The 12,412-nt window shown below is 43.4% G+C and overlaps 1 protein-coding gene across 4 annotated transcripts in view; it reads left to right on the top strand.

The window, feature by feature from the left end:
• The first annotated feature begins 1,887 nt into the window (after positions 1 to 1,887).
• ndst3 (N-deacetylase/N-sulfotransferase (heparan glucosaminyl) 3) overlaps positions 1,888 to 12,412 on the top strand; it is a 39,641-nt gene continuing 29,116 nt past the window's right edge. Inside the window, exons 1-3 of one of the 4 annotated variants that reach the window (XM_051384995.1) lie at positions 1,888 to 2,344; positions 3,896 to 3,987; positions 4,109 to 5,397. In XM_051384995.1, the coding sequence (XP_051240955.1) occupies positions 4,399 to 5,397 (999 nt within the window). In that variant the 5' untranslated portion in view covers positions 1,888 to 2,344; positions 3,896 to 3,987; positions 4,109 to 4,398. The remainder of the gene's footprint in view (positions 2,345 to 3,895; positions 3,988 to 4,108; positions 5,398 to 12,412) is intronic. The other 3 variants (XM_051384996.1, XM_051384994.1, XM_051384997.1) reach the window with 3 other exon arrangements.

The raw sequence follows: 12,412 nt of genomic DNA on the forward strand, positions 1-12,412 counted from the left end.
GTTTTGTTTTGTTTTTAATTAGGAGTGGGGGTATAACGTGAACGTTGCACTGTCTGGCTGCCTCCTGCCCTGATTCCTGGAATGATGTGATGCATCATGATGATAATGTCTTTCCCTGTTTTTACACTCAAGCTCCATTTGCTCTCTTCAGGCCGCGCACAGGACTCACAGAGCCACCATTTAGCTCTCAGCAGGGAGAGAGAAGAGGGGGGAATCAGTCGCTCCTCCTCTCTTATCTCTCACTTAACAAAAGCCTCTGATGAAGACAACAGGCATTCTCCCTCTCCCGCTCTCTGTCTCTCTCTTGCTCTCTCTCATTTGTCTGTTGCTCGCCTCTGTTTAACTGTCAGAGTGCTAGTTGAACATGGCAGCTCCGACACTTTTCACATCTCTAGTCCTTTGTTGTATGCGCTCTCACATGTGCGTGAGTGTGTGTGAGTGGCTGCATCCTTGCGTGTATTGTTGTGTAGCGCACAGGTTTGAGCACTTGCTTGCCAATGTTTTTGTATCCTTGCACAAGGCCTGTGTGTCAGTACCTGAGTCTGTGTGTGTGTTAGCGTCACCATATGCTTACACATGTTTGTGCATTATTGATTTTTGTTTTTGCTTATTTGTTTATAGCAGTGGACATCTCTGTAATTATCATTAGGGCTAACACATATGTATGGAAACACATACAGATTGTAACCTACACAGTAGCCTGTGCGCAGCTGTCTAGTTTTCATTTCTGGCTTATTGTCTCCAACTAGCACCATAGCAGAAGTGGTTCTTAGCTTGTGATGTGGAGGAAATGGGTGAACAGCCTCTCTAATTACACTTCACCCACTGACACTAATTTACATACAAACACAATCGCACTCCAATCCAAACCTTCATTATCTCTGAATTCCATTCTGTAGGGCATGATATTCTGGCTGTTATATTTCATTCAAGCTCTGCTTCTCAGCGCCACTTCTTAGTCATTACACTGAGGGACACAAATAGGGACGCTTCCAACAAGAATGTGGCCCAAGAATGTCTAAGTGTCCCAAACTAACTAACAGGTAGCCTAAGTAAAAGGAACATGATACTTGTAAAATGGTCTCTTTCTTAGTGTTCAGTGTTCATCATGTGCAGTGTCGGATGGATCTGCATGCTTAATGCTGTATGCAGCCCTCAGTCAGCCCTAACATCACCCTTGGCGAGCGGACAGCACAACTCTGTGTCTGTCTTTCTCTGGGTTCATACATTTTCTTCACACTTTTGAGTGTATGTGCTCTCTCTCTCTCTCTCTCTCTCTCTCTCTCACACACACACACACACACACAAAACACTAAATAAGCTCTATTGTGAGGCCATTACAATGTGAATGAGGGGCCCACCAGCTCCATTGAGTCATGTGTGAGTGAGTGTGTGTCAGTGCAAATAGGTTAGAGAGATTGATGAACTAGTAGGAAGGGAGAAGGGAACACATAATCAAGTTAAAAACACTGTATGATTGACATGCTGTGCTTGGCTGATTGACATTCTACAGAAGTAGGTTTAATGGGGCTGATTCACATGTGCATGAATGGGTGTATTTTGAATAGTGAATATTAGAAATGTCTTTTATTCATTGCCCTAATTGATACCAAAATTCAGTTTTACACCAGCTATAGTGTTCCTGCTGTCATCTGCCTCCTTTTATCCTTGAGTACCACAACTTGTGCAGAGAGCGACAGAGAATCAGCAAGGCGCGCCATCAACTTGCACTGGTGCGTATCCGTGTGTGACATCTTTCATCCGACTAACTCCAACTAACGGGCCGTGAGCTTTTACCGGGCCCGTGATCGCTGATGCCCGAGAAAAGGGCTGTTTGTGTCAATCAAACCCAGCCCCCTCCCCTTCTCTCCTTTCTACCTCTCCCTCTCCCTCGATCGCTCGATCGCCTCCTCCACTTGTGTAGGCGCTCTTAAACCAGAGCATTTACGCACGGCAGTCAGTCGTTAACGGGCAGCCCGATATCGGTGCTCCTCCGTACTACTCGCTGCCTATCTCCACCTTGAAGAGCAGAGATTAAGTGGGCAAGTGGGCAGAGCGGGAGAGAGGAGAAGACAGCGGGGGAGACGAGAGTAAAGAGAAAGAGAAGAATGATGAAAGGGGGGAGGAGAGCGGATCATTCCGGCTGCCCGCATCTGCTGCTCTAGTGGAGGGTAGAGAGAGAGAGAGAGGGGGGAGATGGCACAACGCCTCAGCATCCAAAACACACGGGAGTGGTGCGCCACCGAGACCGGAGCCCCGGACCCACCCGAAGCAGCAGCATCACACTCACCGCTCTCCCGTCACGCCTCTTCCCCGCACGGCAGCGCCTCAGCCTCGGTTAGAGGTAAGTGGGCGAGTCGGTGCTCGTTCTTAACATAAACTTCAGCGGCAGAATGAAGCGGGGATGGAAAACTCTCTGGAATATACTCCTGTTAGTTTGAGTTCTCCTTTCAGCCTCTTAATGCTGCGGCTTGCTTTCTTTTTCGTTAGAGCATTAACAGAACTGCAGACTAGATTCATTTGCACTTTTCCTATTTTTTTTTTGTGTGTGTGTTTGTCGTATACTAAATACCACGACCATTTACTGTTAACCTAATTGAATTGATGCTGGGCGATCTGGTTGGCTTTCAAGAATGATGGTTATGAATAAAAACATATTATGATAACAGACTTCAACACAAAAAATGTTGGTTTGCAACTTTGTTCATGTAGCATTTCCTCAAATCCTCATAAAAGGCAGCGTATTTAGATTTATTTTATATCTCATGATTTAGAACACCACTGGGAGTTTTAGTTATGAAAATGACAGAGGAAAACTTCCCTGTGAGGTCTCTTGTGTTAAACCCATTCCAGCGCCCTCCTGTGGCTCCTTAGTGAGACACGTGCATAACTCTAGTAACAGGTTAAAGTAGCTCTCACACACAGTTGAGACACTCAGCTGTGTGTCTGATTTAATATTTTTCCAAATTTTAAACCTTAAAAACACCAGTTTGACTCAAGTCATGTCATGCTCCTCTTCTTTGTCTCTTTCTGGCTGCATTGAAACTGGCAGAAGGTATATATATATATATATATATATATATATATATATATATATATATATATATATATATATATGTGGTCATTCAAATACTAATTAAGATGACACACATTTTATTTAATAAAAAATGCTTCTTTCTCCTATGTGTTGGCTATAAGGACATCTATTTTCCTTCTCTTTTTCATTTTCTGGTATTATATTGAAGGAATATGACTACAATCCCTCCTCTATGACCTTCTCTTTGCGTGTGTTCTCTAAAGGCAAGGAACAAGGAGAGAAGGACGGGGAACGTGAGGAAAGACTATTGATATTCAAACAGACAGAAAGAGAGAAAGAGGGGGTGTAGAAAGAGAGAGAGAGAGAGGGGGAGAGTGAGGCGTAGAGAGAAAAGAGAGAGAAAGAGATGCTGTGGGATCTTTTCTTCTCCCTGGCTCCCGGCACATACATTAAGATGCTAATCCTGGTCTTTTTTGTCTCTTTCTATAATTCATTGCATTTTGTTCCTCTCTCTGCTCTTTTTTTCTCAGTCTTTCTTATTCTTGCACTTTTCTCTTGCTCTCCATTTCCTCTGTACTGTCATGGGCTCCCCCCAGATTAGTGCTCCTGGCAAAAGGATTCCAACTCTAATTTTGTGGTATTTCAGATGATTAGGTTCAGAAATAGGACAGAAGTGCACAGAGTTTGGCGCAATTAGAGGAATTCTCTGCAGAGCTTTATGGGACTGATTAGTTGAGCTCCCATCCACCTCCCCTCATTGCCATATTAACACACAACCAGCTGTTGTTTATTTGTGAGGATTGACTTTTGCGTTGTGTTTGTGCTTTTAACTGTGGTGTCACTTTGTGTGTGTGCCAGAGGTTGGATAAGCCCTAAGGATGCAAGTTGTTTTCAATCAGCTCTGTAGTTACCAGCTGTGCCCTAACATTCCCCAGGGTGGCACAACCTAGGTACACACACACACACACACACACATGCCCAAGCACGCACACAGAGAACTAATGCATACTATTCAACCTTGCCCAACAAATTTACTCTTTCTTCTTTTCTCCTTGTCCCCTTTCTCTGCAGGCATTAATCATCTCTGCATGTGATTCCTCCGTGAGGACTGGAAGGAGAGTACCTCGAACCGCGTTTCCTGAATGAAGACCTTTGTTCCCCAACATCCGGCACAGCTCCATTCTCCACCTGCCATGGTGACATGACACACACCTGAGTGGCTTTGCTCCTTTTTCACACATACAAAGACAATCTTTTGGGCACCTCAACCCCCTAAACTTGTGCACACACTCTTCTAGGCTCCAGCAAACTAAAAAAGACATCTCCTCCTCCTCCTACGCGCAACACCTCCCCACTTCACGATGACGGTGGCTGTGCGATTCCGTCGCCACCTGCGCAGGCTCCTGCTCCTGCTGGCCTCCTGCTGTCTCCTCTCCCTCCTCCTCTCTGCTTACTTTCTGTTTACAAACTCCTCCCCTTCCATGCAGCTTGGACAATCCCCTGAACCTGCCTGCTCCCAGCCGCTCTCCATGTCCCCGTACCATCAACTTCCATACCCGTATCCTCCGAACCCCCCTCACACACATGTCCACACTGATCCGGTGGTGCTGGTGCTTGTGGAATCCCAGTACTCTCAGCTGGGTCAGGACATTGTGGCTATATTGGAGTCAGCACACTTCCAGTTTCGCATGGAGATCGCCTCAGGAAAGGGTGACCTTCCACCACTGACAGAGAAAGGCCGCGGCCGATATTCACTCATCATTTATGAGAATTTATTAAAGTATGCACACGCAGACACATGGAACAGACAGCTGTTGCATCAATACTGTACTGAGTACAGAGTGGGCATCATAGGTTTCTACCGCTCCACTGAGAACTCCCCACCTCTCCTCAAACTCCGAGGTCTCCCACTGGTGCTCAGAACCAACCAAGCACTTTGGGATTGCTGTGTGGTGTCCAGCTCACCTCTCCTCCACTTGACCAAGCCCGGCACAGATCGAGGGGCTTTACCTGGGGAGGACTGGACCTCCTTTTCATCCAATCACTCCACCTACCAAGCTGTGTTGCATGCACGGGCCAAGGAGGGAGCAGGGGCAGGTAGCGGTGATAATCCAGGGCCTGGCTTTAGTTTAGGCCTTCAGGCCACTGTGGTACAGGACATGGGACTATATGATGGGGTGAGGAGGGTACTGTTTGGCCAGGGACTTGGCTACTGGCTTCACAGACTCATCCTGGTGGATGCCATCTCCTACCTCACAGACAGGAAGCTTACATTGGGACTGGACCGGCACATACTGGTGGATATAGATGACATTTTCGTGGGGAAGGAAGGGACACGCATGAACGCCAAGGATGTGAAGGTATTGAGGGTGATGGGTGTGATAATGTGCATTACTGGGAGACAGAGTGGAATAGAGAGAATGAATTCATGTTGGGTCAGTGGTGTTGGATTAGATTTTTCATTCTGCTATCAACTTCTAAAATCAGTAATTGATGGCAGTGCAGTAGTGGAAAAAAAAGCAGTGTTTACATATTACCATGTAAGTCTACAGACACCTCAGCAAAAGATTTTACCTGGACTGTATTTCTGAGGATTTTAGCTTGGGCATGAGGGGCTATTTTGGAAAGCTCATGCGTGTGTGTGAGAGTGTGTGTGTTGTGTACCAAGTGCATATGTGTTGGGGTACAGCGAGAGGGTATTTATCTCAAATGGAGATTTAGCCAGAAGTAAAGAGGCCATTTAAGGGAACAAAGACTTGGAGTGAAAGGGAGAAAGAGGAGAGATGAGAGAGAGAAAGAGAGGTAGTGAATGAGCCAGTGAAAAGATGAATGGCACTTATTCCTCTTTTCCCACGTTCCTCCTCTAAGGGAAACTAAAGGAGAGTCAGCCATGCAGCCCGCCTCTCAAGACAGCTATTGTTTCAACACACACGCTTGCATGAGCAAACACACACACACACACACACACACACACACACACACACACACACACACACACACACACACACACACACACATATACTTAGATGTGCACCTCCATAGACACACACTCACATGCATACAAACCCTAATTTCTGGGGGAACTTAATATTTCTAAAAAGTGGAGAAACACCCCAGGTTTGCTGCAGTGTGGATAAAACGCTTCTGCATGAGGAATTTAGTTTTGTTTGAAATCAGTGGTCACGTTCTCCCACTGCGCCCTCACTCAGGGCCATTCAAGGGAAACAAATAGTGTTTGCTGGCTTTTCATGTGTGGGAATGTGTGTATCTGTGTGTGTGTGGGGACTTTAAGACAGGTGAGATTTATGCTGATTTGCAGTGATGTGCATGAGCTAAACCCAGAGGTGTCTGCCCATCTCTGTGCAGCCACAGGATGTACATGATAGGGAAGTGTGTGTGCGTATATATATATATGTGTGTGTGTGTGTTTGTGCGTGGGTGTTTTCTGAATCACTACTTTAGATTAGAATGTCACTTTCTGTCAATGGCTGACACCTGTCCCGTCAAGGACTGAAAAAACCCCAGCCACCTGTCTGTGGCTGAAACATGGGGGAGAGATGAGAGGAATGGGGAGGCTGAGAAAACAGGAGGGCAGTGGGTGGTGAAGTGGAGAGGAATTCCACCCTTGAATATAAAAAAGATGCTTGTATCCAAAAAGGATAAAAGAGTGCACACACACCCGTGCGCATACACATTCACAAAATGAGCACACAAGCGCTCTCTAGTTTGAGTTTTCATTTTAGGTCTGCCTGACTCTTCAGCTTTGTAGCATAAATATACATGAGGATGAACCAGTGCCATAACAGAAGGACAGGGAGATGGGGATGGAGGAAGAGGTGGAGAGGGGGAGATGGAGAGATAGGGAGAGAGAGGGGGGGGCAGAAAAAAGATAGCGATGCCATTTGAAACATTCACGCTCCTTCCACATTTTTCATCTCTCCTTCAGGATAGTTGGCAATCACAGAGAAGAAGAGTAGAGGAAAAAGAAGGAAAAAAGGGAGGAAGGGAGGGAGGAGAAGTTGGAGTATGGTGCCTAGGGGAAAGAGCTAGCAGCTAACTTTGCGATTTCAGAGAAACAAAATGCTGAAGGGAAATGGGGAAGCAGAGGAGGGATGGTAGAGGAGCAGGAATATGGTGATTTGTAGCAGCCCTCCCCTCAGAGAAGGAGAGCCTCAGGTAGAGTTGTCAGATTACAGTTTGAGGCATATTTTAAGTGACAAGTGTGTATACATGGGTAAACCACATATATTCATAAATGTGTGCATCAACCAATTTATTTTATTGTTATCTTTTCTAAATGTCAGTTATCTTTGTAGTGACGCAGGGGTTGTTTGATTAGAAAACACCATTGGTTAGCTTTCAGATGGGCTCTTAAATGTATTTCCCTTTTTAGCAGTGCCATTGAAAAAGCTGTTGAAATGATGACTCATATTACATGGCCATGTGTCAAATATACATCTAGCTTTGGATGAAGGTGACAGCTGAAAAGCTGAAGGCGAATACTGATAGAATCCAATGAACTATTTAATCATGAAAGGAAGATGTAAGGAAGTGTAGAGGTTGACGTCGTGTAAAATTGACTTATGAGTAAAGGTTAAATTCAGGTCAGGACAAACTGACTGACAGCCATAATGACACTACAGATATCTAAGAATATTTTATTTCTAAATTTTGTCGCACTGCAAAATTCTATAAGCAAACGTCAGTTACGAGCCACCACAGCACAAACATATCGCACTGACTGATTATGAATGACACACAAGTTATGTGAAAATTTAAATCCTCTCTCATCCGGAGTGCTTCAGAGACCGCTTATGTGTAACACTGTATCAAAGTATGTAACAGGATGTGTTATTGACCAATTAGTAGGACACGGTTTTTAGAGAGCCAGTGTTAGAAATCCCTTCTTACCTCTGTAAAGCCAACATTCAATCTCCTGTTCTCGCTGAGAGAAGAAGGGAGAGGAGTGAGACAGAAAGAGAGAGAGAGGCCAATTAAAATGCCTCCCTCCTTCACTCTGCACTCTTCATTAGTCTCACCCCACGAGTTCATCTGGTGACAAACAATACCTACACCCCCTCCTGTCTGCACACACACTCTCCCACACACACAGCTGTATTTCCTCTATTAAAATGATTCACAGGGAGGCACCCCACAGATGACATTTCTCAAAATGAGGTATGATGCCAGTCAAAAACTCCCATCAATGATACGCGTGTGCCAGTGCTTGTGTTTTTTAATTCATGCATGTAGGTTTTCTCTTCTTCTCTGCCTTGGAGTCGTCGTTAGGGAGGTGTCCGATTCCCATCTTTAGATCCCTCTTTATCACATCCTCCTTTCTCCCCTTCCTCCTCCCTCACTCACCTTTTTCCTCACCCTCTTCCTCGCCTGAGTCATTGATCACTATCTCCAGCCTATTTGTATTCCTCCCTAAACCTCTTTATCAACTCATTCTCACTCTTTTCCTCCCCAAGGTGCTTTCTGAAGCGGTGTCACCTAAGTTGAGAGGACACACACACACATGAACACACATATTGTACAAGCCAAGCCAAGACACACTCTCTTTGCACAAAGTGCTGCATTCACTTGAACTGACTAGGTATTTGGCGATTTAATCTAAAGGAAGGTAGCGGCTTGGTGATATGCACAGCTAGGAACCTTTTTGTGTAGCTGTGCTCGGTGCAAGTTAGATTGTCCAGTGATGGACCGTCATCATATTAGAGAAATTTGCCTGAATTTTGCCCATTTTATGTTGTGGCAGCCAGTCTGTTATATTCCTGAAAAAGAGAATTGGCTAAATAAGATTAAAACATGCATTTCCAAAGACTCAGTGGGGCCGTTTTTGCAATTTCATTACTTTGTTTAATTTGGCAAGTCAAATAATTGCTACTTTCATGTGGCCTAATAAGCCATAAAATGTTATTTCGCTGTTATGACTGAATAGGAAGCCAGTTTTAACATCTCCAGCTAGAAGGTAGTTATTCTACATATTACTGCATTGCACTGAGGAATGTGTGAGATAAACGGATAATGGGGGGAGGACGAATGACATGAAGAATATAAATGTCTAGTGTTTTTTTTCATATCCTCATGTTCACTTTGGTTTGGCAATGACCTAAAATTGAAAACAAAACAAAAAAAACGAATTACACAAAATGGGCAATATTCAGACTTCATTGAAGAATTTTGGCTTAGCAGTCTGGAATTTATTGTGCAGTCCTACTTAGAGTTAATCTTTAGAGCTAATTAAGTATGATGCATATTTGCCACTTAAGTCAATGGAACCAAGCTCCTTCCATATCCGTTTGTTACTTTGCCAAATTCTATTACATAAGTAATGAAGAAAAGACATAAACAGTGGAGAAAAAGATTTGAAAACCAGTGGAGAGAGATAAGGAAATGGGAGTTAAGAAGTAAAGAGACTGCTGTTAGTGCTTCTGTTGGCGCAACTATACTTTTATTTTGTCATTTAATACATGGCAAAGGCTGGCACCCTTGACACCTTAGGTGTTGGATCTTAATGGTTTTTAAAATGTTGCAGGTGAGAAAGGAAGAAAAGGAGACATATGACATCTAAGACGGCAGAGGGGAACAGAATATTGCTTTCAGCATGATGCTTTCCGACATCTGCTCTCATTCCTCCCCCGATTGGACAAGTGAAATTATCACAGTCAGCCCTGCAGGGAAGGAAAAGTTTTACAGTTACGCTATCAAAAAGGAAAAAGACTGTTACATGTTTATGTATCACAGGTTTTCATTTTTGTTTTACACCGGGGGGGCAGCCATTGCTGTCATTGTAGTGCATACATCTATCAACCAGAAAATTATCTTAATAACTTTTTTTGTTTAATTAACAATTTTTTTGTCAGTGGTCTTGCTTTTACTCCAGATTCACTCTGAGAGTTCGGCTGTGTGCCATGCATTTTCTTCCACAAAATGAGGCAGGTTTTTGCGGTCACAGCAATCACTGAAACTCAGAATCCTTGAGGGGCTGCCAAGTAGAATTTAGTGTAAGTATAGCGATGCCAAAGCAATCACAAGTACCTTGGATCCGTAAATGCAAGTGAATAGATGATTTTGTAAAATGCTCCAGTATAAAAAGCCACACTGACTTGAATCTGACAAGCGAGACTGGAAGTGAGACAGAAAAGGGAAGAGTAAGCAAAAGGAAGACTGGCATTAACTGGTAAAGCGCTCTTCCTGCTCATCAAATAGAGATGCCTGACCCAGTTAAATTTGCTGGTCTAGTGTTCACATTACATGCACAGATACACACACACACACACACACATTGTCACAAACACATGCATTCAAGTAGATGAATGAAGAACTTAAACCCTGTGAATGTGTTTAAATGTATTGCTCCTCTCAACCCGCCTTCAAATCAGTTTGGACATAAAATCCCACTTACAAATAAGTTATTTTATAATTACTTTTGTTCTTTTTGATCTCCCAGCCAGGCTTATCGCTGTGAAAAGAAAAGAAAAGAAAGCAGTGCAAAGGCGAGAATGACAGAATGGGGATATAGTGGAGAGGTGGTTGGCGTAAAGGGTTTGTGAAACACAGTGAATGCCAGCTGTCCAGATGCCTGTCTCCCATCTGTTTGAACCCCAACATCTAGCTGGCACCTATTCCAGTGCTTACCACACACACAAGAATACACACACACACACCCGCTGCCGCTCTCACGTACACAGAAACAAACTGGCATTGCTTCTGACACTAGCAGTGTTAGGCAGCTGTGGGATTGGGCACAGAAATGAGGGATATCGCTAACCGCTAATCACAGTGTGTGTTTACCTTCATCAGTAGGATTGTCAAGATCTCTCACATGCTACATAGTCCCACCTCCTGCTAATCCAAATCCCCTCTTCTTTCTTATGAAGTATCTCTTATGGCCCATTTTAAAGCCATCTCCAGCTTTGAGCTCAGTATCCAGTGGACAGATTGGCTCCATATTGCTCAAAGCCCTCCATTCTCCCGGATCTGACTGCTGTTACCCTCAGAAAAACAGCAGGAGAGGACTTCATTGTCCCTCAGAGCCAGAGTTAGGGTTTTGTCATATGCTCAGTATGTTTCTGACCAAGAAGTACACTCTTTTGTATTGCTGGGTATTGTTTGTACTCACAGTTCTGCCTCCTTGTGATCTACAGTATCCTACCATAACTGTCTAAACGTCTTTAATTTGAGGGCAATAAACTGCCACAGTTCACCCAGCACATTGTTTTTGGTTCACTCAGGTGTTAACAAAACATCCTGTTGCCATTTCTGTGGTTGTGGTATCCTGATGTGGTTTTGTTGTGCTGATAAAGCAAGCTTTTACTACTCTATTATTGCCTGTGACAGATAACTGGCAAGCAAACCTTATTCATGTTGTTTGGAGAACTTCTGCACAGGACACACTCTGACTCGCCTAAATAAGATGTTGTAAAACCAGGCAGGTTATGGAAATCACTAAGGGCCTTAAGCTGCCAGCAAACTTTTCAGAAATGTGTGTCGGATGGTTGAATGGCTTGAGAAATCCACTCCCTCACACCTTTCTGATGGTGGATTTGGAAGGCTTTGTTTGACAATTTCTGTAATTTTCCATAACCAAAAATCATTCCCACCCAATCTATGCTGTGATTAGCCAGCTATGCTGAGGTGAATAAGAAACCAGGGTTTGAAGGTCTCTCCCAGCTCTCTATTTTCATTCTTTACATGGCTATTTCTGCCACTTTTCACGTGAACAACCAATACAACTAAGACAATTCTAAGACTGTCTGAAAATGTGTAGAGTATATTTAAACAATAGCATGTTTCCCACCTCTCTATGATAGTTGGCTGTCTACTCAGCCTTCTGTTGTCTGACCACAATGAAAATACAAACTAGTTCAGTTAAGCACCATAAGAGGATAAAAAAAGAAAGTGTACTCACTGTTGTGAGTAATGCAGAATATATTGTGTATTATGTAATACAGCCTGTATAAGCTAAGATACAGTCTGATAAAGAAACCATGGATAAAGTTTGATAAGGTCGACTAGAAATCTAAACAAAAGTTTTGAATATTTTGTAACTTAGTAATTAGATAAAAGAATTGGATAAAGTTACTATTCACCACCAAATCCTAAGAGGAACATTATGAATATCAAACAGGTACAAAAATCAAAAATGTCAAATTAATTAAAGTATAGAGAAACAAAAATGTTATTTTGCCAAAGGTGTCCTTTTCATTGTACTCAATCTGAAATGGAAGCAGAACACTATGAAGTTTATCTATTTAATGTAGCCTATTACATAATACATCTTTAGAATGGTTTGAAAACCACTTTGCAGAGACGTGATACTTGCTTGAGAATGCTGATCCATCACAGTGAGCAATTTGTTGCCTGTGA

The sequence above is a fragment of the Dicentrarchus labrax genome, unplaced genomic scaffold (assembly GCF_905237075.1).
Source record: "Dicentrarchus labrax unplaced genomic scaffold, dlabrax2021, whole genome shotgun sequence".
NCBI lineage: Eukaryota > Metazoa > Chordata > Actinopteri > Moronidae > Dicentrarchus > Dicentrarchus labrax.